At 33.3% G+C, this 27,438-nt stretch overlaps 1 protein-coding gene across 1 annotated transcript; it reads left to right on the top strand.

Annotated features, from left to right (window-relative positions):
• The first annotated feature begins 4,157 nt into the window (after positions 1–4,157).
• On the top strand, positions 4,158–20,324 carry LOC104882081 (LEAF RUST 10 DISEASE-RESISTANCE LOCUS RECEPTOR-LIKE PROTEIN KINASE-like 2.1). The gene is made up of 5 exons (XM_019225931.2): positions 4,158–4,953; positions 5,315–5,347; positions 5,508–5,558; positions 6,132–7,266; positions 19,814–20,324. The coding sequence occupies exons 1-5, from the start codon at positions 4,158–4,160 to the stop codon at positions 20,322–20,324; spliced, it is 2,526 nt and encodes an 841-aa protein (XP_019081476.2).
• The last annotated feature ends 7,114 nt before the right edge of the window (positions 20,325–27,438 follow it).

Raw genomic sequence — 27,438 nt, 5'->3', positions numbered from 1 at the left:
TGCTACAAAGTGAGCTCTTAGTTGGGAAGAAAAGGAAGGTGGTTGATAGTTGAGTTGAGGTCGTGAAAACCGTTGAAAAAATTATTGCAATTGTGGCTACAATGACGATGGAAAGACACAAAACCTCAGGCAATGCTTAGCTGTATGACCCTATTCATCACATAGATGACAATGCCCTTTATAAGGCTTTGGGTTAGAGTTTCTATTTGGATTCTGACTTTATTTAGTACTGCTATTACCACCAGTGTTGTAAAATCTACCTTATAGGGGTCGTAGTTGCTTCGATTATTGGGATTCTATTTGGTTGCTATATTTTCAGTGATGTTGTTTTGTTTTGTTTCAAGCCTTCTCTTTTGAGATAACCTGTAGTTTGTCATGAAGTTCCTTGAAGGCAATAAAGGTCTCACATGCTCTCACAGCAACAACAATCTCCTTGAATTCACTATTGAGACCATCAAGAATGTGTATAATGAGGAAGGTTTCACCAATCGGGGCATCAACAAGTGCTAGAGCATCATCATAATCTTTTGATTGCTGCATGTATCGAGTAATAGTGAGAGTGTCATGTGAAAGATGAGTAAGATTTTCCTTTAGATGATGGATCCGAGTATGGGATGGTTTGGCATATGTAGTGGCAAGTTTCTTCTAGGCTGCTTGGGATGATTCAGACATTGTAATGAAAGGAGAAATATCTTCAGAAACAGAACCCAAAATTGCATTAAAAATGAGCTGGTCTTGACGAGTCCAAAATAGGTAAGCAGGGTTAGGAATTTCAGTATTATTCTCAGTTATGGTTTTTGATGGACAAGGGGTTGATCCATCAATATAATCTTTGAGATTAAGACCAACAACCAACGAGTTGAATTATGTTCTCCAAGTAGTATAGTTGTTGGATGTAAGTTTCAAGGGGGTTTGAGAAGCAACATTAATGGTGATGATTTGATTTTGAGAATCAAAGAGAAGAGAAGCTGTTGAATTGATAGGAGAAGAAATTGATGAACCAGTCATGGTTTTTGGTGTGTTACAAGAAGGCTTTGATACCATAAGAAGAAGAAAGGCAGAGAGTTGCAAGGATAAACGAGAAAGCACAGATTGAAAATTCTTATTGATACTATGTTTAAATATACATGAGTGTTGACTTGATGTATATAGCAATACTAAAAAATGTTCCTATAGAAAATTCTAGTCTACAATAATTACAAAGAATATATACAATGATCAAGCCTTGATTTGAGGAATTCTTATTTTACCAGAATTTTCTTTGGAATCTCTCTTATTGGGTGCATCAGAATAATATCTTCTGGAAATGTTGTTGTTGCTATTACCAGACTTATCTCTATCAATAATGATAAGGTTGGTCTTTTAGCTGGAAGGGGAACTTGTGGGGCCTTGGAGGTCGGTTGGCCCTATCGGGGCATATCTTCCGTTCAGCATAGAACCCAGCTTAATGTTTGCTATATCATGATCCCTTTACTTTATTGTTGGTACTTGAGTATTGCTTCATTTTTTTATTTACTTTAGTGGTAGAAAGTTGCAGGCAACATTTTATTGTCTAATGATGACTTCGACCATTGTTGATTAAGTGGAATTTTGGGGTTGAGCCCCAATAGTTCACTTTCTCAGCACTTTCTGTCATAACAGAGTGTTGAACCCTTGTTTTATTTTTTGTTACCTTCTAACACAACATAAAGGCTAGCACTTTGCAGAGCTTTGAAAAATTTCTCCATCAAATTTTCTTTGCATTTTTGTAAATGTTGGTACTTTCTTGGATTTTCAGTTTTTCTTCACTATTACTTGTATTTTCTCTTCAGAAATACAACTACTTCACTTTAATTTTCCATTTTAATCACCATTTATCTTGTGGTCTAATTCTAGTTGAATTACGATAATTTGTTCATCATTTTTAACTTTCCTTCAATTTGTATTTGCATTTGTGTTATTGATCTTCAATACAAATTGGCTAGGATTTTGCCTTGGTTTATGAAACTACGAAGAAAGGGATACAAGAATAGGATTTTGAATTTTCTAATATTTTTATTTATTATTTTGATTTTGGATGGGAACCTCTCCTGTATACACTCTTCTCAAGGAAGTGTTAAGCTCCATTACAAAATTTCATTCTAAAGTTGATTAGTCATTGTCATCAACTATAAAGATTATTAAATTTAAAGCAAAACTTAATGAAATGGATCAACAATTGTTTGCATCATGGGTTTTTTCTATAGTAGCAAAACACCTTTTCTTTATAATTTATCAAATAAATTATAGACAACATTTAATTTATTATTATTATTATTATTAAAAACATAAAATGGTTTTTTTTTTTTTTTCACCCTTGTGATTAAGACTCTTGCATAGCTATGGACCTTATTGAAATGGAAAGGAGAAAAAAACTTACCTAATTCAATATGTCATAGTGAATATACTTAGTATGTTTACTGAACTTTGTACTACTACAAGGAAGTGTTATCAGAAATGGACATTAATGGAAAGACCTACAAATAAAGTGTTTTTGCAAGTTGAAAATCTTAATCGATTAATTTATGGGAGTGATATAGCATGTATGAAGCAACTTAGGATGGATAAACATATTTTCATCATGTTATGTTCTATCCTTCTCCTATTGGTAAATTAAAGGATTGAAGATATGTTGATGTAGAAGAAATGGTTGCATTATTTTTACATATTCTTGCACATCATGTAAAGAATCGAGTAATAAATTTCGATTCTTAAGGTTTAGATTGAGAATCTATTAGTAGGCATTTCAATGCAATATTGAATGTGGTTATTCCCCTACAAGGAGTATTACTAAAAAGTCAAGAACCAGTCTCCAAAAGCTCCACATATGAGAGATGGAAATGGTTTAAGGAATATAAAATATAAATTTAGTTTATGTAGATTTAATTAATTCATAATATAGCAATACTAATTCTTTTATTTGTATAGAATTGTCTAAGAGTTTTAGATGGAACATACATTCAAGTGAATGTACCTGATAGAGACAAGCCTAAATATCGAACAAGGAAGAATGAAATTACAACAAATGTCATAGGAGCTTGTTCTTAGGATATGCCATTTATTTATAGATTACTAGGTTGGAAGGGATCAACCTTTGATCCCCAAGTGCTTCGAGATGCCGTTACTAGGGGAAATGGACTAATAGTGCCACATGGTAACTATGTGTTTCTTATAAATTATTAATTTTTTTAATATATGATTTTATTTTCAAAATATATTTTGGAATATTCATTTTAGGTTATTACTATCTTGTTGATGATGGCTATACAAATGGAGAGAGATTTCTTGCCCCATACAGAGGGCAACCTTTGATTCCCAAGTAAGGTTTTGAAGCTGTCTTTGAAGGCAAAAATCTGGTTCATGGACGATAATCTCCTGAGAGTTGTAATTTATCTTCTTTACTGAGAGGCTTACGGATGGCAGCTCTAGGATGGTCTGCTTCTTTTCTATACAAGATATCTCAAACCCAGGATATCCACAACGATATGGCTGGTCTTTTAGCCGGAAGGGGAACCTGATAACTGGGCCATGGTCGCTGCATCTTGATACCTTGCACTCATCTTGGCTCGCTCCAATCTCTACAAACCATCTCATAAACAAGAACAGAAAGAGATGGCCATTTTTAAGCAATTGCTCATCCCCATAGCTTTTGGTCTGTTCCTCCAGCCTTCCGTAGTTTGGACTTCCATTCCCTAGTGGTTCGCCTGACGAATTAACTAATTGATTTCATTTGTTTTAATACTTCAAAACAAAATCATTTTGACTATAAACCACGTCATTTTACACGTACCTTGAGTTCAAAAATTGATATTAGGAAAAAAAATTTATTGAAAATAATTAGTTTTATATTTAGTTTAAAAACATTTTTACTTTCCAAGTATATATATATATAGACAAGGTTTCCTGATAACTCCAATGTACTTAGTTGTGGTTTGACAAGATTTCCTTATAACTCCGATGTACTTAGTTTGGTTTTACGTTGATGATGAGCCGCTGGCCAAATATGAAGGGGAAAAAAAAAGGGAAGATTTTGGGTAGTTGATTGTGACACCAATGCATAGACAAATCAAGTGGCTAGAAAGTTGATTTCTAAGCAGCTTTGCTCCTTGGGTTGTAATTTTATCTTCAGAAACTTGGGGATGCCCCAAACCAAAGAAGCGTCTCTCTCTGCATCTGAACTTATGATGCTGAGAGAAGCAAAACTTGTGGGGGTAGGCCTCATAACACTCCTCCACTTTAGTTTTCTTTCATTTTGCGCTGCTAGTGAAAACCAGCGCTGCAGGCCCTCTTCTTGCGGTGATATTCAAAACATCAGCATCCCTTTTCGATTAAAAGGAGATCCGCTCGGCTGTGGTCATCCTGATCCTGCATATGAATTGGTTTGTGAAAACAATCGTACCATCTTATATGGGAAATACTATGTCGAGGAGATCAATTATCATAACTACACCATCAGAGTAATAGTTGCTGGGCTAGAGAAGAGCAACTGTTTCTCCCTTCCTCTCTATTCCTTGACAAGAGACGATCTATATGGATATGAATATGCTGATGAACTGGATACTGTAGTTTTGATGAACTGCGCAAGACCAATCTTTGATCAATACTACATTCCTATTGTTCCCTGCAACCGCACCGATGCTACTTTCTCTTCCTCACAACCATATGCTTATGCGCTAGCTGGGCGCAACAAGCAGGTGAGAGATCTTCCATATTCGTGCACCATTGGCTTGACTGTTGTCACTGGCAATTTCATGGCTGTGTCAGAGCCCAGCAATCTTTTAAGATCAGATTTGCAAGAAAAGCTGCTTATGGGGCTCCAGATTTCATTTTTGAGCTCTCGCTGCCATGAATGCAAAGTGAAAGGCAGATGGTGCACGCCACATTTCAGTAACAACACTATACATTGCAATCAAATGGCTGATGATGGAAGAAACTGTGAGTGCTGAAAATTTTGAAATCAAATGGCTGATGAACACTAATGTCAATTTTAAAACAAAAAAGAAAAAAATAGTCATTCGAAATCCAACCATACATTGCAATTAGAAGTGATTAGTTGCAAACACAATCTTATGTTTGCTAAGGGTCTGCAATTTCGATAACTAATTTCAGTTGCTTGATTTAATCATGCAGGGCTTAATAAATTGAAAAATGTACTGGTGCGAGTGATTGCGTTTTGAAGTAAGGCCTCTCGGAGTTTCTTTTATCGTCTTTCATTTTTAGCTTTTGACAACTTCCATTTATTTCTTTCTTCTTATATCTTTCCCATTTTGAATTTTTTATCTTCTCTTGTTAACAGTCAATACAATTAGAAGTCCCTATAGAACCCAAGGTAATCCTTAATAGTTCCAATTGTCTTCTTTCTTTTTTGCTGTAAGTGAAGTGTTGTTTCACACTAGGCTTCGTATGTAAATTATTTTTCATTTCTGGTAATAATGCTTTCCATCCTCTATAGCTAAAAGTACTGCTGGTTACTGGTTTTAATCATTCAGGACGTAAAGATACTCTTGAACGCTCTGGGTATTCTGGGACTGTTGGAATTGGTACGGCTTTGATAGTTCCTTCCGTCATCTTCCATGATTTACAAATTGAACTTTGCATCATCATTCTTCTTATTTTCAATGTTGTTTCTTCTTTTTCTCTAATAATAACAACCCCTCTTTAATTTGCCTTATTTCTAATTTAGCTTATGTTTTCTCTCTTGTCAGGTGCCTGGTTTCTTGAAACGACTGGTAATACTTCCAAGTTCCAATTCTTACTTTGTTGTAGAATGAACATGATCAGTATTTTGTTTATCATCCGAATAATTCTTTTGCTTGAATGGAGGGTTTCTCTTTGTTCCGTTTATCAAAGTTGGATTTGAATTGAAATTTCAGTTCTATGAAATTCAAAATTGTACTTTTTCCATAGAATTATCTTTTTGAATTTGAAAGAATTTCATTTAATCCTAGTCCATGGAATACAATGAATTCAAGATACTAGAAATTGAAATTTTGTGCAAGCAAATGCATCTAATTTCCTCTCCCATTTAAGCAAATGTATTTGTTTGATTTGATAAATAAATGCCTAAGATTATAAACTCTAAAATATTCATTTTTTTCATGTTGATCTATTAGTCATGATAATCATCGGAGGACGCTTCGTACTTGGGATATCTTGTCTTTTGGGCTATTTAATCTACAAGTTTGAACGGAGACATTTATCATTAGATGATGATATTGAAGAGTTTCTTCAAAATCACAAAAATCTCCAACCCATCAGGTACTCATATTCTCATTTAAAGAAGGTAACCAATAATTTCAAGAATAAGTTAGGCCAAGGAGGCTTTGGCTCTGTGTACAAAGGAATACTTCAGAGTGGCCGCATTGTAGTAGTAAAAGTATTGGTTATGTCAAAAGCCAATGGACAAGATTTTATCAATGAAATCGCCACAATTGGGAGGATTCACCATGTTAATATAGTACAACTTGTTGGATTTTGCGTAGAAGGATCAAAATGGGCCGTTATATATGACTTTATGCCAAATGGGTCACTTGATAAGTTTATCTTCCTTAAAGGAGAAAAAAACATTCCTTTAAGTTGGAACAGATTGTACAAAATTACACTCGGAGTAGGGCATGGGATTGAATACTTACATCAAGGGTGTGACATGCAAATTCTACATTTTGATATCAAGCCACACAATATTCTTTTGGATGAAGACTTTACACCAAAAGTTTCGGATTTTGGCCTTGCAAAATTGTATTCAACAAATGAAAGTATTGTTTCTCTCACTGCAGCCCGAGGAACATTAGGATACATTGCTCTAGAGTTGTTTTATAAAAACGTTGGACATGTGTCGTGTAAGGCTGATGTTTATAGCTTTGGAATGTTGTTGATGGAAATGGTGGGAAAACAAAGGCATTTTAGTAGACATCATGAGGAAGATCTAAGTGAATTACTCTTCCCGTCATGGATTTATGATCGAATTGAACAAGGAGAAGATATGGAAATGGGAGATGTCACAGAGGATGAAAAGAAATATATATGGAAGATGGTCATAGTTGCATTGTGGTGTGTGCAAATGAAGCCCATGAACCGTCCTATGAGCAAAGCACTCGACATGTTGGAAGGTGATGTTGAACTATTGCAACTACCTCCTAAACCTACCTTATATTGTCATGAAATATCAGCTTTGGATCTGGAGAACAAACCAATGGGGGTTCCAATATCCTCACATAATGCAAGTATTACAATTAGCTTAGATGGGAGGTAACTCAACAATGTATCTACTTGCAAATGCTCTCTTTCTCTCTCTCTCTCTCTCTCTCTATATATATATATATATATATATATGCAAATTAATGCGCTATCCAAACATGTAAGCCAAATCCCTTTGTTTTTAAATTCTTAAGTATATATAGTTGTAAAGCTTAGAGAGGTTTGAGTAATTTATTTTGTAATGCATCTATTAGCAACAACCCTCGCAATTCAAAATTCATAGGCCAATTTTCAGCATTTTTTCTTAGTTGACATGTAGGATGATTAATAGGCATGCATTTTTATATGATGAAAATCACAATGCTACATTGATGTAACTTTTGCCTCTAAATGGGGTTGTTTATTTAATTTTTATTTTTGAATGAAATGAATATGAAATACCCCGACAAAGGGTTGTCTCATTATTTGATCCAACACCTAGTTTAAAAAAAAGCTTCAGCTCCTTACTTTAACCATGTGAGATGCAGGGGAGGTAGAAACCACTTTTTATAGGGAAATATTATGGGTATATCTGGTACTGGGGCAATAAAAATATTACGTGTTGGAAGGCTGTCATATTGCTCTTAGTCAATGAGAATGGTGGTGCTAGAATAGCAAGGGAAGCAAAGAGAGGATAGGATTTATGTTTGTGTATTGCAAAAGCTTAGGTTAAGAAAAGAAAAAAATGTCACTTTTCCCTTCCGACGTAATTGTCTTAGAAAAAATATTATGTTAATAACAAATACCTTTAAAAGTGTGCAAGCCTAATCAAGTAAAAATAAAAATATATGGTTTTAGTTTGAATTCATGCAAGGCTTGACAAAAAGTAACATACTCAAATGTTATCAGTTCTGATACATAGACCAAATGATACAATGCAAGCAAAAGTTCCTTGATTCATGGAGATATAGAACAACATATAAGTTATCATGCTTGCATATCCACCATTTAAGTCTCCAATCGTGAATTATTTCTTTACAAATCATGATGATTTTTCCTATGAAGTATCTTCGATATCAAGCCAATCCATAAGTTCCCCTTAAAGCCACTTATTATATTTTTTGTTTAAAATAAAATCTCTCTCACTAACAATATTATCTAAATAGCAACAATAACCTTACATTGATGAATATCTAGGCTGCACACTCATAATAATAAAAAGGATAAATTAGTCTTCACTCTATTAATTCTAAGATGACTGCCAACTCTTGTTGAAGAGATCTTTTACACCTTTTGATGTTTGTTCTTATTGAATCTATGGAAGCAAAAGGGTTGGGTGGCATGCATGGTTAAGTTGTCTCCTCCTTCCAACATTTGACTCACAACTTTTATGGAAGGACGATCTATTGGATACCATTGAATGCACCAAAGTCCCACAATTGTTAGCTTCTTTGCAATTTTAATGTCTTTCTCTTCCTCAATTCGAATACACACCTCTTCCCCCTTATCTAACTAATTATAAACCCATTCTGAGAAGTATACTTGGCTGGTCTTCTCCATTGTGACATCAATATTCTTCCTTCCTCCTACCATTTCCAGCAGCAACATTCCAAAACTGTAAATATCTAGACACATTTCCAAAGTTCCGTGATAATACTTTTGGTGCAATATAGCCCATGGTCCCTCTTTTTGTTGTCATTGAAACTGCACTTTGTTCCTTGGAACACAATTTGGCTAGACCAAAATCAGAGATTTTTGGATTTAACTTTTGATCAAGCTTCAAAATGGAGAATTCTTTTATTATGAGGTTTAATATCAAAATGGAGAATTCTTTTATCACAACCTTGATGAAGATACTCAATTCCTTTGGCTATGCCTAAAGCAATATTTTGAAGCTTCTCCCACCTAAGTTAACAATCCTTGACAAATTTTGAAAATATATACTTCTCCAAAGACTCATTGGTAAGAACTCATAAATTAAAGCTCAATTAACTCCATCGGCACAAAATCCAACCAAGCGAACCACATTGACATGATGGATCCTAGCCATTGTTTCCACTAATTCATTAATGAACTCTTCTCCATTTTCTTTTGAATTGTATAGGATCTTTACTACAACAAGAACATCGCTAAAAACCTTTCCTTTATACACAGTTCCATAACCTCCTTGACCCAATTTTTCCTTGAAATGATTTGCAATCTTCTAAAAACTGTTCTATCTTTTTTGTATTCTCTCTTTCTAATTTGTCCGAGCAATACACATGATAGAGTGTGATGACTACAAGAGTCAGAAGACAGAAACTGAGGATTACCGCTGCATGTGACCAGAAAAATAAATAAATAAATAAATAAAAGAAAAGGTTTTTCTAAATAGATGCTGAAAGAGTCAAATACTAATCTTTCTCTCTTCCTAATCCTTAATCAAAAGTAAGTATGAGTGAGTAGAAAGTCACCTGTAACCAGTTTGGTACACCTGTAAGGAAAAAAATACAATTATTAGATTGGTAAGCTTGGTAAGCCCCTCTCATCACTACCATGTGTGTCACAGTGATACCCTAAGTTAGGAAAATAATAATAAAAATAAGAGTTTAAATTATTGCTTCACGTTTTCCTCAGTAATGATCACCTTTTCAAACATAAAATGCAAAGTCAAAGAAAAGAAAAAATTTATCTACAACAAACGAAACCCCCTAAAGTAAGTAGTATGATCAGGAAATAACACAGAGGAAGCAGATCGATTATAGAGGAATGAATTCATATAGTACCTTTTCTGGCTTATCAATACATTCAGTTTCAGGTTCTTTGCCAACATTGCTCTTCAGTCTGCATTTCTTACCTTCTCTTTCGCAGCTTCCACATATCAATTCTGACCATGTTAAGGAAAAATAATTTTCCCCATTAACTATACCATCTGGGAGCCTAACGTTGTAAATCTTGTGGCAAGAGGATAGGTCCAAGCGGTCAAGATTATAGTAAGAACCAACATCATAGACTGGGTTGCTGAAGAGAATGGTGCAAGTGATGGACAAAGAGTAATTTGAGTAGTCTGTTTTATTCGAGAAACAATTGAACAAGGTGTAGTCACTTAGGTCGCTGGAAGGTGTAAGTTTGAACCGGAAGGGAGAGGCAGACAAAGGTTTTGAAGCTGTCTTTGAAGGCAGAAATCTGGGTTATTTTCTAATGCCTTCGATAATAATATATGAGGTACTAATTATCTTTCTATTTTGGTGTTGTTTGGTTTGGAGGAAAATTATTTTCTTGCCAAAAATATTATAATATTTGCCAACGCACCAGGGAGAATGTTTTTGATATTGAAACTCTTATAAAGAAAAAAAATATTAGGGAAAGTGTAACATATAATATTTAATTGAAATAGTTATAAGTAAAATTGGAGAATTAATACATATTATATGAATCTTAATTTCGTTCTCTTATACATATTTTTTTGTTTTAATTACTTGGAATAATTTTGAATTCAAAAAACTGACATAATTAATTACAAATTAATTCAAAACAATGTAGAATATTATGTTTGTAATTAAGTACTAAAAGTGTATAGGAAATTTAAAAAAAAACTCGACTAATTTACATAATAAAAAAGTTGAACTTTATTCACCATTCATTTTAAATAAAATATTATTAAAAATTATTATTTTAAATTATTATTATTCATTTTTAACCAAAAACTTGTGAAGATATTTTAATATCCTTATGTTTCTAATGTATACTAAAATAGTTTTTTTTATATAAAAAATATAATTTATAATTTTATTATAATATTATTATTCATATTTTACTAAAAGCTATATATTAATTTTTTAATTTATTTATAATTATAAAACCATTTCCATTTTAATCAAATTTCAATTACATTTAAATTATATTATATAAATTGACTTTACAATGTTCTTACAAAATCAAAACAAAAAATTAAAAACAACTTATCCAAACAAGAAATTCTTTCCGGCCCATATTCATATTTAGCCCAACCTGAAAAGCAAAGTCCAAAGCAGGGATTTTCTTACAACCAGCCCAAGCCCAGACCAATAAATTCGTTGGGTTGAAAGTTGTACCCCATAATAGATTTTCGCAGGGACAGAAAAATAATAAAATAGATAAGTTTATTAAAATAATGGCTACCCTTGATTTTATTTATTTATTTATTTATTTTGAGAGCTAATTCATGAGTTTGGGTGGTTAAAAAAAATTAAAATAAGAAATAAATAAATTAAAAAATAGGGGATAATCATTGATGATTGGATAGATAACTCCGATAGTTCATGACGTGTTTACTCCATTTGTCGAAATGAAATCAATAAGTTTGATTCCCACTTCAACCATTACACTTGTTAGAAGGTGAAATGGGATGCATACTTATTATAGATTTAAATATAATTATTTGATCTTTTAAATATTTAAATATATTTTAAGTCATTCAAATTATCCAAGAATTTGATATATTTAAGTATTTTTAAACTCATTAAAATTATAAAAATAAAGATAAATGAGTTATTAAAAAAACAATCTTGAAATATTATTTAGAAAAATAAAAACAAAGTCATATTAATATTAACATTAAACTAAGTTATATAAAAAAACAATAAAAAAATTTTTTTTTATAAGGCTATCACGATAAATGCATACATTTGTTTTTTATTGCTTATTATGAAGAAATAGTTCAAATCAATTATTTTTATTGATATTCAATTTTTAAACAATTATTTAAATACTTCAATCACTTGTGAATACTTCAATAATATTGCTGATTCTTTGCCTTTTTGTAAATACTGGTTTTTCTTGGATTTTCAATTTTCCTTCACTATTACTTGTATTTTCTTTTCAAAAATACAATTCTTTTGCTTTCATTTTCCATTTTAATCATTGATTATCCCGTGGTTTAATTCTAATTGAATTATGATAATTTGTTCATCTTTTTTAACTTTCCTTCAATTTGTGTTTGCATTTGTGTTATTAATCTTCAATACAAATTGGTTAGGATTTTTGCCCTGGTTTTTGAAACTACAAAGAAGGGGGATACTAGAAGAGGTTTTTCAATCTCCTAATATTTTTATTTATTATTTTGATTTTGGATGGGAACCTCTCCTATATACCACTCTTCTCAAGGAAGTGTCAAGCTCCATCATGAAATTTCATTCAAAAGCTAATTAGTCATTGTCATTAACTATAAGGATTATCAAATTCAAACCAACACTTCATGAAATGGATCAACAATTGTTTGCATCATGGGTTTTTTCTATAGTAGCAAAACACCTTTTCTTTATAATTTATCAAATAAATTATAAACAACATTTAATGTTTTTTTTTTATCAAAAACATAAAAAGTTTTTTTTTTTTTTTTCACCTTTGTGATTAAGACTCTTACACAACTATGGACCTTACTAAAATGGAAAGGAGAAAACAACTTACCTTGATTCAATATGTCATAGTGAATATACTTAGTATGTTTACTACACTTTGTACTACTACAAGGAAGTGCTATCAAATGTCGAAATTGATGGAAAGACATACAAATAAAGTGTTTTTGCAAGTTGAAAAATCTTAATCGACTAATTTATGACAGTGATATAGCATGTATGAAGCAACTTAGGATGGATAGACATACTTTCACCATGTTATGTTCTATGCTTCTCCTGTTGGTAAACTAAAGGATTGGAGATATGTTGATGTAGAAGAAATGGTTGCATTATTTTTACATATTCTTGCACATTATGTAAAGAATCGAGTTATAAAATTTTGATTCTTAAGGTTTGGATCTAGAATTTGTTAGTAGGCATTTCAATGTAGTATTGAGTGTGGTTATTCCCCTACAATGAGTACTACTAAAAAAATCAAGAACTGGTCTCTAAAAACTCCACATATGAGATATGGAAATGGTTTAAGGAATATAAAATATAAATTTAGTTTATGTAGATTTAATTAATTCATAATATAACAATACTAATACTTGTATTTGAATAGAATTTTCTAAGAGTTTTAAATGGAACATACATTCGAGTGAATGTACCTAAGAGAGACAAACCTAGATATCAAACAAGGAAGAATGAAATTGCAACAAATGTCATAGGAGTTTGTTCTTAGGACATGCAGTTTATTTATATATTACTAGGTTGGGAAGGATCAACCCTTGATTCTCGAGTGCTTCGAGATGTAGTTAGTAGGGGAAATAGACTAATAGTTCTACATGGTAACCATGTGTTTCTTATAAATTATTGATTTTTTTTAAATATATGATTTATTTTTCAAAATATATTTTGGAATATTCATTTTAGATTATCACTATCTTGTTGATGATGACTATACAATTGGAGAGAGATTTGTTGCCCCATATAGAGGGCAAAGATATACACATGTCAACAACCCATGAAGAGTTTTTCAACATAAATCATTCAATAGCAAGAAATGTTATTGAGCGATGTTTTGGTGTACTCAAACTATGATGGGCTATACTTAGGAGCGCTTGTTTCTATCCAATGAAGATACAATGAAAACTCACTATTGCTTGTTGTCTTTTTCATAATCTCATAAAAAGAGAGATGTCTGTGGACCCATTGGAACAAGAGTTGGATGTGCAAGACCACCAAGTTGTAGGTGGACCAATAGTTATAATTGAACCATTAGATCAATGGAGTGCTTAGAGAAGAAATTTAGCAATTCAAATGTTTAATGAATGGAGGACATTGTAGTATGTTGTTTATTTTAGAAAAAAAAAATCTATTAGATGTTTTAGACCTATCATTTGTAAATTGTGAATGATTTGTATGGATTAATATATGATGGATTAGTTTGAATTGTATTTGATAATGTCTTTCTATTGGTAAATTTGAGATATAGTTAGATTGAATTTATTATAATTGTCTTTGTATTATGTTTATTCTTAAAGCATAGTTATATAATTTTTATATTTTTGAAACATAGGATGAATTCTACATCAAGTGTTCAAACAAATGTGGAATCCTAGTAAAGATGAAAGATTAGTTAAGTCTCTTGTTGAATTATGTGTTTCACGGAAGTTAAAGTGAGATAACGGGTTTAAACTAGGAACATTTTTACAAATGGAGAAGTAGCTAGAGGAAATGTTTCTAAATAGTGGACTTAAAGCAAGTCCACATATTGAATCGTGTATGATGACTTTAAAAAGACATTTCACTGCCATAATGGATATGCTAACCCATGGCAGCAGGTTTTTGAGGGACAATGGAAGGAAAATGACTTTATGTGATCAAGTTATATTCGAAGGTTGGGTCAACATAAATATTCAATTCGTCCTATCTTGTATTTTCCTCATTTACCTTTTTTGTGAATTTTTATTCCACAACATGATGCATTGGTATATTCTTTTGCTTTCAATATATTATGTATTTTATATGCCTGAATGTCACTTATATTTATACCAACTGCATGAATGGTGCTTGTTACTATTGTTTACTAATTTTTCTTAAGAAAAATATTAGTTGCAACTACTTTTAATACATTACACAGTGCAGTTTAACTAGTTGTTGTTGTTATTTTTTATTTTTATTTTTATTGTTTTAAAGTTTCTTTCAATTGTTGATGTTCCTAGGTTCCTCCCTTGCTTGGATTGTTTTATTGTATTAGATTGCTAAAGGGAACCTAAAGTAGGCCGTTATGCTTATTTATTCATATCCATTAAGCAAATTTCAATAATAAGCATGTTGTAATTTTTGGGAATTGTACGTTTTTGGATTGAGGAAGGACAAATTTTTCTAGATTTTCAATTGTTGATGGATGTTTTATGTTAATAAAAATTCAAATATCATTATTATTATTATTTCTTTAAGCTTTTTAATTATCTTTTGTATGCTTTATAAGGGCATAAAGATGCTAATGGTTTGAGACTCAAACCATTTCCACACTTTGATGATCCAAGTCTTGCTTTTGGTAAGGATCATGCTAATGGAAAAGGAGTCATGTTAGCTATCAATATTTTGGAGAAGTTAAATCAAGATGAAGCAATCAATGACATTGGAATTGATGACTTAGGAGCCAATGCTTCTTACACTCATACAAGGACATCTACTCCAAATAAAATGGAATGTTCATCACAATCTTATAGGGAAAAAAAAAAACAAAGAATGATGACACGACTTTAATTGATGTAATGACAAATATATGCAATGCACTAGAGAGCCTTGTTTCTAACTTCAACCAACACACAAAAAGGGAAGATAGAGTGGTTAGTGAATTGTAGAAACATCCCAATCTTAGTAGGTTGGACTTATTGAAATTAAGTTAAATTATTATGAACGGCTTGATGAAAGTCAAACTTTTGTTCAATTTGGATGAAAATCTCAAGGTTGAACCCCATGAATATCCATGTTGTATCCTTGTTGGTTTATTGTCTTTAGGTTGGATTGATAGAAATTTTAGGCTTGATATTTTGTTTTATCAATTTCCTATAAACTTTTTATTGTTTTGTTGGATCAATTTGGATGGATACACTAGTTGTGGATTTTATTAGATATGATACTTCTATTGAGAACTAGAATGAAGTTTGTGTTCTTTTATTTCCTCTTTTGCAAATAGGAAACAAGTATTTGCTAGCTTTAAGAATTTAAATATTCTTATATATTTTTTCTTTTTTTTCTTTTTTTAAAAAAGTAAAATATAATTCTATAGCTTCTTTTGCATGACAAATTATTCAAAATTTTGATAAAAGAATAAATTAAAATTTGCATATTTTAGGGTTATGGACTTTATTAGATATGATACTTATTGAAAATTAGAATGAAATTTGAGTTTTTTATATCCTCTTTTGGAAACAGGAAAAATATTTTCTAGCTTTGAGAATAAATATTATAACAAATATATTTTCTCTTTTTTGGCAAAACATAATTTTTTAGCTTCTTTGACATGACAAATTATTCAATTTTTTTATAAAAAGAATAATTGAATAATATTTGTATATTAGGGTTGAATGATTTTTTATGCTTAATTTTTTATTTATTGAGCATATATTATTTTTTATTAGTCTTATTATTTAGTAACAAAAAAAATGCTCAAAAATTATTCTTTTAAAATGAAAAAAAAATTGATTTTAAACTGTGTAAGGGAATTATTGTTAATTTATTTATTTTTCATTCATATTCCTATTGTTACCACACATTGAAATGGAAACAAATAATCATTTTAACCTTAAATTCTTAAGTGCATCCAAACACTAGAAATTGAATCACTAAATTCATTCTCATTCGTAAAGAAATAGAAATGTAAATAAAATATTCATTTTCATTCCCTATTCCAGGTACCAAACACCCTAAAGTGGAAATTGGGATATGATTCTATGCCCTTAGCTTCACCTTAGAAAACTTGACTCCTATCTTGAGAAGTTGTAAGCTACATGTGATTAGTAAAAGACTTCAATAACCTTCCCTAATATTTACTATACAAGGATAAGGTTTCCTTATGACTCCAATGTACTAAGTTGTGGTTGTATGCCAATGATGACTCTATCTTGAGAATTAGTAAGCTACGTGTGATTAGTAAAAAATTCGACTCATCCTTACCCTCTAATTGAAGAGTGGTGCACATAAATATTCAAGGGATTAGAGCAATTTTAAAAATAAGAATATTAAATTTCATATTATTAACATTTTTCTTTAAAAAAAAATTAAAATTTTGAATTGGAAATGGTTCATATTGAAATTAATTTGGCATTTTTGAACAAGCCAGAGAAATAAAATCATCTAGTCATGTGAAGGATTCTAAGTGAGCTCATGCATTTCAATGGGATAAAGGGAAAAATTTCTCACTAGCTTTGCATAACGACATTAATCAATGCTACTACGAATTTTTTTCAATGCTAGTTTAGTTTTATTCAAATGTGACTTGGTCATGAGTTAGTCGGCCTTATGGTTAGACCAATGAATTAATTGGTTGAGTCCATTTTTTAAGACTTCAAAGCAATATTATTTTGACTATAAAAACTCGAAATACTTTTAAAAATCATGATAAATTAGTCCAACTAGTTGGACTTACAATCAGATTCCTTTCTTGTTCAGGATGAAGTTTAGTTCTATTCAAATGTTAATTTGGTCATGAGTTAGCCGACCTGGTGGTTAGCCTAATGAATTAACTTGGGAATTTTTTTAATTGAAAATAATTAGTTTTATATTTGGTTATTTTTATTATTATTATCAAATTAAAAACATTTTTATTTTCTAATATATATATATATATATATATATATATATATACAAGGTTTCCTTTTTAACTCCAATGTACTTTGTTGTCGTTTTCCATCTATGATGACCCGGCCGGCCAAATGTGTAGTGAAAAAAAAAAATTAAAGATTTTGGGTCGTTGATTGTGGATGCCCCAAACTTCATAGACAAGTCGGCCGACCAAATGCATAGACAAGTCAAATGGCAAGAAAGTTGATCTCTAAGTTGGCTTAGCCCATTGGGGTTTAATTTTGTCTTCTGAAACTTGTGGATGCCCCAAACCAAAAAGCAGCTTCTCTCTCTGCATCTGAATTTATGATGCTGAGACAAGCAAAACTTGTGGGAGTAGGCCTCATAACACTCCTCCATGTCCGTTTTCTTTCATTTTGCGCTGCTAGTGAAAATTAGCCCTGCAGGCTGATTACTACTCAAAAAGTGTTATTTTATAGCTTGTAATTAACTCTTTTAAACACTTTTGAGTAGTAGTTATTGCCTTTTAACCCAATTAACATGTTAAGGACCCTTGCAATCGTTTCTAATCAAATTGTGTTAAGTTTTGGTGTTTTTGATAGCTTTTAGCTACACCAAAGCAATCCAAGAATGAGGGAGAGCTGTATATAGTTCATGGAAAAGCAATGAAGAGCTCAAATTCATGAAGAAACAAGCTTTGGATCTCCATAGCCCTTTGCCAAAGTTGTTCAAAGTATGCAAGGAGAGAAGCAAGGAGAGAGGAAAAACAGAGTGAAGAAAACAGAGGACAGCAGCTGCAGTCTTCTTTCGCACTTTTGGAGCACTTCCCGAAGTCCATTTTCTACATGCTATATACCATTTCAAACCTCAGGAAGTCAAGAATCCAAAGCTTCAAACCGTGTACGATTTGGAGCTGAAATGAGGAAGTTACAGCCTTTGGAAGATGACTACTCCAAGCTGAAGGAAGGATTCAGCAAAGTGTTGCGAAATCACCCTTTTGTTGCGGAATGATTTCACAGCCTTTTTGCACAGTGCTTTGGATTTCCCTTGAAGTTTCACGCCGCGATGGAAGCTAAACACCACAAGATGAAAGCCAACTTCGCAGCGGTGCGGAACCAGCCTTTTGCTGCGAAGTGATTTCGCAGCCCTTTTTGGATGTCTGCGAAATCTCGCAGACCTCGTTTTCACCTGCGAAATGGTCCTTAGTGCTTCCCGATATTTGTGACCGACACTTTGAGATATTTTTCTTCAGATATTTTTGTATGAATTTCCATTCTTCTCCTTGTAATCCACCAACCATAAGATTTCTTAGTTAGGAAGGTTGGAAAAACGTCTTTATATATATTCCCTTGCATCCACTGTAAGAGGATCATGTAAGATCGATCAATATATAGAATATACAGAGCCTTGCTATGTTTTTCCTTCTCTTTCATTTTTCATTTCTTTTTATTTCTAGCCAAACATTCTCTAAGGATTTTTCCTCAGAGGATGAGAGGCTAAGCTTTTTGTCTCTTGGAGTGAGGAAATTCGGGTAAGTTTCCACGTGCATAAATTGGAAGTTTTGTTGTTTTAGTTTTTAATGAAGAGAAAGTGTGACCCGTTAATGGTTTTTATCTTTTTAGTTAACTTAAAAAGCCTTTAAATCACCTGGGCCAATGGTAAGGCAAGTGATCTCCAACCATAGAGATGCACTAGTTTACCCCTTGCGAGCCTCTGGGAGGTGACTTGAAGGTAGGATTTTCTAGAATAGCCAACACTTGGTAAGCTTTTGGACTCCAAGGAGACATCCATTAGTTATCTCTTGCAAGCTTTTGACGGGTAATCCAAGGTTAAAGATCACCTTGAATGGCAAGTGCTAGGTGAGAGGTATGAGCCATTGCAAAGTGCATCAGTGAGAGGGATTTAGTGTTTGAACCCATTAATGGGAAGCATCTGTACAACACCGGTTGGAGAAGGAACTATATGTTAATTCTCTAATGCGAGGAAAAGAAACAAGTGACCGGAACTCCCTTTTTGTATGAGGAACCTGAGCCTAGTGATCTGAACTCCAAGAAACACTTTTCTTTGTAAGTAAAATCAGTTACTATTTTTGGTTAGTTTAAATCTAAACCTTTTTCATTCAAACATCTTTATGTTTTCTTTTAAAGCTAACCTTGAAATGAAAAGGCCCCAATTCAGCTTTGAATTAATATCATTTGCAAAGTGAAAACCCATCCCAGTGAACGATCCTATAGCCACTATGCTATAGTAGCTTTGTCTTTGCTACCCTAGTATATGGTGTAATAGGTTATAAATTTTGTTGATTAATCCCTCAATCAAGGAGCACCAACTGCACACTAATCAGTTGAGACACCAATTGGGCATGAATCAAATGGCGCCGTTGCCGGGGACCGAACCCCGAATCAGATGGTGCCATTGCCACTTCCGTTGCTAGGGACGAATCACAGGCCCTCTTCTTACGGGGATATTCAAAACATCAGCAACCCATTTCGATTAAAAGGTGACCCGCTTGGCTGTGGTCATCCTGATCCTGCATACGAATTGGTTTGTGAAAACAACCGTACAATCTTATATGGGAAATACCAGGTTGCGGAGATCAACTACCATAACTATACCATCAGAGTTGTAGTTGTTGGGCTAGAGAAGAGCAACTGTTTCTCCCTTTCTCTGTATTCCTTGACAATAGATCATCTAGATAGATATAAATATCCTGATGAACTGGATACTATAGTTTTGATGAACTGTGCAAGACCAATCTTTGATCGTAACTACATTCCTGTTGTTCCCTGCAACCGCACCAATGCTTATGAGCTAGTTGGAGGCTCCAAGCAGGTGAGAGATCTTCCGTATTCGTGCACCATTGGCATGACTGTTGTTACTGGCAATTTGAAGGCTGTTTCAGCGCCCAGCAATCTTTCAAGCTCAGATTTGCAAGAAATGCTACTTATGGGGCTCTAGCTTTCATTTTTGAGCTTCCGCTGCCATGAATGCAAAGTGAAAGGCAGATGGTGCATGCCAAATTTCAGCAACAACACTATACAATGCCTTGATGATGGAAGAAACTGTAAGTGCTGAAAATTTTCAAATCAAATGGCTGATGAACACTAATGTCAATTTGAAAACAAAAAAGAAAAAAATAATCGTTGGAAATCCAACCATACATTGCAATTATAAGTAATTAGGATAACCAAACACAATCTTATGTTTGCTAAGGGTTTTCAATTTCTATAACTAATTTCAGTTGCTTGATTTAATCATGCAGGGCTTAATAAGTTGGAAAATGTACTGATGCCAGTGATCGCGTTTTTTGGTAAGGCCTTTGGAGTTTCTTTTATCGTCTTTCATTTTTAGCTTTTGACAACTTCCATTTATTTCTTTCTTCTTAGATCTTTCCCATTTTGAATTTTGTATCTTCTCTTGTTAACAGTTAAGACACTTAGAAGTCCCTATACAACCCAAGGTAATCCTTAATAGTTCCAATTATTGACAGCTCATTTTATTTAAAAATCTTGAAATTGTTGTCTTGATTTTAACAATTATATTCTTGGAAGACAAACTTCTTTCTTTTTTTCTGTAAGTGAAGTGTTGTTTTACACTTGGCTTCGTATGTAAATGTAGACTGCATAAGTATTTTTCTTTTCTGGTAATAATGCTTTCCATCCTCTATAGCTAAAAGTACTGCTGATTACTGGTTTTAATCATTCAGGACGTAAAGATACTCTTGAACACTCTGGGTATTCTGGGATTGTTGGAATTGGTATGGCTTTGATAGTTCCTTCCGTCATCTTCCATGATTTACAAATTGAACTTTCCGTCATCATTCTTCCTATTTTCAATGTTGTTTCCTCTTTTTCTCTAATAATAACAATCCCTCTTTAATTAGCTTTATTTCTAATTTAGCTTATGTTTTCTCTCTTATCAGGTGCCTGGTTTCTTGAAAAGACCGGTAATACTTCCAAGTTCCAATTCTTACTTTGTTGTAGAATGAACATGATTAGTATTTTGTTTATCATCCGAATAATTCTTGCTTTCAAGATTGCAGATTGCAAAATTCTTTCGCTTGAATAGAGGGTTTCTCTTTGTTCGGTTGATCAAAGTTGGATTTGAATTGAAATTTCAGTTCTATGAAATTCAAAATTTTACTTTTTCCATGGATTATCTTTTTGAATTTGAAAGAATTTCATTTAATCCAAGTCCATGGAATATAATGAATTCAAGATACTGAAAATTGAAATTTTGTGCAAGCAAATGCATCTAGCTAATTTCCTATCCCATTGAAGCAAATGTATTTGTTTGATTTGATAACTAAATGCCTATGATTATAAACTCTAAAATATTCATTTTTTTCATGTTGATCTATTAGTCATGATAATCATCGGAGGACACTTCGTACTCGGGACATCTTGTCTTTTGGGCTATTTAATCTACAAGTTTCAACGGAGACATTTATCATTAGATGATGATATTGAAGAATTTCTTCAAAATAAAAAAAATCTCCAACCCATCAGATACTCATATTCACATTTAAAGAAGATAACCAATAACTTCAAGAATAAGTTAGGCCAAGGTGGCTTTGGCTCTGTGTACAAAGGAATACTTCAGAGTGGCCGCATTGTAGCAGTAAAAGTATTGGTCATGTCAAAAGCTAATGGACAAGATTTTATCAATGAAATCGCAACAATTGGAAGGATTCACCATGTTAATATAGTACAACTTGTTGGATTTTGCGTAGAAGGGTCAAAATGGGCTCTTATATATGACTTTATGCCAAATGGGTCACTTGATAAGTTTATCTTCCTTAAAGGAGAAAAAAACATTCCTTTAAGTTGGGACAGATTGTACAAAATTGCACTTGGAGTAGCGCATGGGATTAAATATTTACATCAAGGGTGTGACATGCAAATTCTACATTTTGATATCAAACCACACAATATTCTTTTGGATGAAGACTTTACACCAAAAGTTTCGGATTTTGGCCTTGCAAAATTGTATTCAACAAATGAAAGTGTTGTATCTCTCACTGCAGCCCGAGGAACATTAGGATACATTGCTCTAGAGTTGTTTTATAAAAATGTTGGACATGTGTCTTATAAGGCTGATGTTTATAGCTTTGGAATGTTGTTGATGGAAATGGTGGGAAAACAAAGGCATTTTAGTAGATGTGAAGAGGAATATCTTAGTGAATTATTCTTCCCATCATTGATTTATGATCGAATTGAACAAGGAGAAGATATGGGATTGGGAGATGTCACAGAGGATGAAAAGAAATATATATGGAAGATGGTTATAATTGCATTGTAGTGTGTGCAAATGAGGCCCATGGACCGTCCTTATATGAGCAAAGCACTCAACATGTTGGAAGGTGATGTTGAACTATTGCAACTACCTCCTAAACCTACCTTATATTCTCATGAAATTTCAGCTTTGGATCAGGAGAACGACCCAATATGGGTTCCAATTTCCTCACATAATGCAAGTATTACAATTAGCTTAGATGGGAGGTAACTTAACAATGAATCTACTTGCAAATGCTCTCTCTCTCTCTCTCTCTCTCTCTCTCTCTCTCTCTCTCTCTCTCTTTCTCTTTCCCTCTCTTTCTCTCTCTCTATATGTAAATTAATGTGCTATCTAAACAAAATGTAAGCCCATTACCTTTGTTTTTAGATTCTTATTTATGTATAGTTGTAAAGCTTGGAGAGGTTTAGTAATTTATTTTGTAATGCATCTGTTAGCAGCAACCCTCACAATTCAAAATTCATAGCCAATTTTCAGCATTTTTTTCTTAGTTGACATGTAGGATGATTGATAGGCATGCATTCTTATATTATCAAAATCACAGTACTAAATTGATGTAACTCCTGTCTTTAAATGGGTTTATTTATTTAATTTTTATTTTTTAATGAAATGATTATGAAGTACCCTAACAAAGGGTGTCTCACTATATGATCCAACACCTAGTTTAAAAAGAGTTTCAGCTCCTTACTTTAATCATGTGAGATGCAGGGAAGGCAGAAACTACTTTTTATAGGGGAATATTATGGGTAAATCTGGTACTGGGGTAGTAAAAATATTACATGTTGGAAGACTGCCATATTGTTCTTAGTCAATGAGAATGGTGGTGCTGGAATAGCAAGAGGATAGGATTTATGTTTGTGTATTGCAAAAGCTTAGGTTAAGAAAAGAGAAAAAAATGTCACTTTTCCTTTCCGACATAATTCTCTTAGAAAAAATATTATGTTAATAACAAATCCTTTTAAAAGAGAACAAGACTAATCAAGTAAAAATAAAAATATACGGTTTTAGTTTGAAATTCATGCAAGGCTTGACAAAAAGTAACATACTCAAATGTTATCAGTTTCGATACGTAGACCAAATGATACAATGCAAGCAAAAGTTCCTTGATTCATGGAGATATAGAATAACATATAAGTTATCATGCTTGCATATCCACCATTTAAGTCTCCAATTGTCATTTATTTCTTTACAAATTGTGATAATTATTTCTATGAAGTATCTTCAATATCAAGACAATCCATAAGTTCCCTTTAAAGCCACTTATTAATTCTCCTGTCCATTTATTATATTTTTGTTTAAAAAAAAATCTCTCTCACAAACAATATTATCTAAATAGCAACAATAACCTAACATTGATGAATGAGTACAACATGGTCCATATCTAGGTTGCACGCTCATAATAATAAAAAGGATAAATTAGTTTTCACTCTATTAATTCTGAGATGACTGCCAACTCTTGTTGAAGAGATCTTTTACACCTTCTGATGTTTGTTCTTATTGAATCTATGGAAGCAAAAGGGTTGGGTGTCATGGTTAAATTGTCTCTTGCTTCCAACATTTGACTCAACTTTTACAAAAGAGCAATCTATTGGATACCATTGAATGCATCAAAGTCCCATAATTGTTAGCTTCTTTGCAATTTTAATGTCTTCCTCTTCCTCAATTCGAATACACACCTCTTATCTCTTATCTAATTGATTATAAACCCATTTTGGGAAGCATACTTGGCTATTCTTCTCCATTGTGACATCAATATTCTTCCTTCCTCCTACCATTTACAGTAGCAACATTCCAAATCTATAAATATTTGACTTATAAGACACATTTCCAAAGTTCCTTGATAATACTTTTGGTGCAATATAGCCCATGGTCCCTCTTACTGTTAACATTGAAACACTTTGTTCCTTGGAACACAATTTGGCTAGACCAAAATCAAAGATTTTTGGATTGAAGTTTTGATCAAGTAAAATATTATGAGGTTTGATATCAAATGGAGAATTCTTTTATCACAACCTTGGTGAAGATACTCAATTCCTTTGGCTATACCTAAAGCAATATTTTGAAGCTTTTCCCACCTAAGTTAACAACCCTTGACAAATTTTGAAAATATATACTTCTCCAAAGACTCATTTGGTAAGAACTCATAAATTAAAGCTCGTTTAACTCCATCAGCACAAAATCCAACCAAGCGAACCACATTGACATGATGGATCCTACCCATTGTTCCTAGTTCATTAATGAACTCTTCTCCATTTTCTTTTGAATTGTTTAGGATCTTTACTACAACAAGAACATCACTAGAAATCTTTCCTTTATACACAGTTCCATAACCTCCTTGACCTTATTTTTCCTTGAAATGATTTGTAATCTTCTTAAAATTAGCATAGGAGTATCTTGAGGGCTTGAGAGCTTTATAGTCTTCTAAAGCCTGTTCTATCTTTTTTATATTCTCTCTTTCTAATTTGTTTGAGCTATACACACGATAGTGTGATGACTACAAGCATCAGAAGACAGAAACTGAGGATTACCACTGCATGTGATTAGAAAAAAAAAAAGGTTTTTCTAAATAGATGCTAAAAGAGTAGAATACTAATCTTTTCACTCTTCCTAATCCTTAATCAAAAGAAAGTATGAGTGAGTAGAAAGTTACTTGTAACCGGTTTGTTTTTTGAGACACCTGTATGGAAAATAATACAATTATTAGATTTTTAAGCTTGGTAAGCCCCTCTCATCACTACTATTTGTGTCATAGTGATCACCATGGATCTACCACACTGGTTCAATCCTAAGTTAACAAAATAATAATAAAAATAAGAGTTTAAGCATGGGAATTCCTGCTTCACGTTTTCCTCGGTAATGATCACCTTTTCAAACATAAAATGCAAAAAGTCAAAGAAAAGAAAAACATATATGAGGTACAAGGTGTAGTCTATTTTATTTGAGGAACAATTGAACAAAGTGTAGTCACTTAGGTCATTGGAAGGTGTAAGTTTGAATCGGAAGGGAGAAGCAGACAAAGTAAGGTTTTGAAGCTATCTTTAAAGGCAAAAATATGGGTTATTTTCTAATGCCTTCCATAATAATATATGAGGTACTACTTATTATCTTTCACTTTCGGTGTTGTTTAGCTTAGAGGAAAATTATTTTCTTGCCAAAAATGTAGGGACTTCCCCGTGTGACCACGTGGCAGACTACCTTAGCTCCATGTGGCATCCTTTTATTTCTATCCAGACAAACATAACCAGATCCGAATATCCAATCCGAATTAGAAGTACCAATGGCCAGTTACACGGAGTTCCTTTGAAACTACGCAATGCATTCCAAGTAGGTTTCCTAACCCACTCCCACAAGCAATCATTCTCCTTGCATTAGAAGCACGCTTGATGGGACATCACCCTGTATTCGCAAGCAGCCTGCCACATGCTGCACCATACTGCCTGCTAGTTGAGGTGATAGGTGAACCATCAGGTCGCCCCCTTTAGCGATCCCTATCAGCCGCCTAAAGGGTGATGATTGCTCTGTCACCCACTATGCTGTCATCATGACTACAAAAGTCAAGAAGTCATCTCAACACAGAGGTGACACTGTTTCAGACCCTATCAGCTCGAAACCAAGGTACGCGCACGCACGCACACATGAGGGAGGCTCCTTCTTAGCTTCTAAAAGGGGGCAACCTCTAAAATTAGCTTTAATCATCTGACTTGAACTTTGGAAGGTGTGTCCGGACAACCTATTTGGACATCTTTTGCAGGAAAAAAGGAGAAGCATTACTTCCAGTTGACTTGGCTTCAACATTGACGCCGTCTATGGGAAGAACAAAACAAAGATGTCCACACCCTCAAGGAGTCGGTCATCAGCCATGGGCGATGAAGGTTACTTTGACTGGCGTGAGACTATGGAAAGACACCAGTGAAAAAGGAGCAACAAGTATAGGCCTTGCTCCAAGAAACAAGGAGGCTTAAGGAGGAAAACGATGTGTTAAGGATTCAGACGTCTTCATCAGGCCCTTCCCACGACCGGCAATTGAGGAGCCAACGAACGAACTCTAGGCAGAACCAAGAGGCCACATACCCTAGAAACACAAAGCCCCTCTCTGACGTGCATGGTGTATGGCCTGATGAAAGACCCCTGCCAGCCTATCATGCACCACCGGATGAAAGCTCAGACTCCACTTGTATCTCATCAAAGAGGCGACGTGATAGGAAGTCTCAGTTATTGGACGCGATGCATGTAAGGTTAGGACCACAAACACTTGTGATTACTACTCAAAAAGTGCTATTTTGTAGCTTGTAATTAACTCTTTTAAACACTCTTGAGTAGTAATTATTACCTTTTAACTCAATTGACATGTTAAGGACCCTTGCAATCGTTTCTAATCAAATTGTGTTAAGTTTTGGTGTTTTTGATAGCTTTTAGCTACACCAAAGCAATCCAAGAATGAGGGAGAGTTGTATATAGTTCATGGCAAAGCTTTTGGAAGCTCAAATTGATGAAGAACCAAGCTTTGGAGCTCCATAGCCCTTTTCCAAAGTCGTTCAAAGTATGCAAGGAAAGAACAACGGAGAGAGGAAAAACAGAGTGAAGAAAATAGAGGACAGCATCTGAAGTCTTCTTTCACACTTTTGGAGCACTTTACGAAGTCCATTTTCTACATTATATATACCATTTCAAAGATTAGGAAGTCAATAATCTAACGCTTTAAACGGTGTATGAATTGGAGCTGAAATGAGGAAGATATGGCCTTCGCAAGACAACTACATCCAACTCATTTCCATCC

Source organism: Vitis vinifera, chromosome 16 (genome assembly GCF_030704535.1).
Source record: "Vitis vinifera cultivar Pinot Noir 40024 chromosome 16, ASM3070453v1".
NCBI lineage: Eukaryota > Viridiplantae > Streptophyta > Magnoliopsida > Vitales > Vitaceae > Vitis > Vitis vinifera.
Note: the sequence above shows the minus strand (reverse complement) of the source record. Positions and strands in the feature narration are given on the sequence as shown.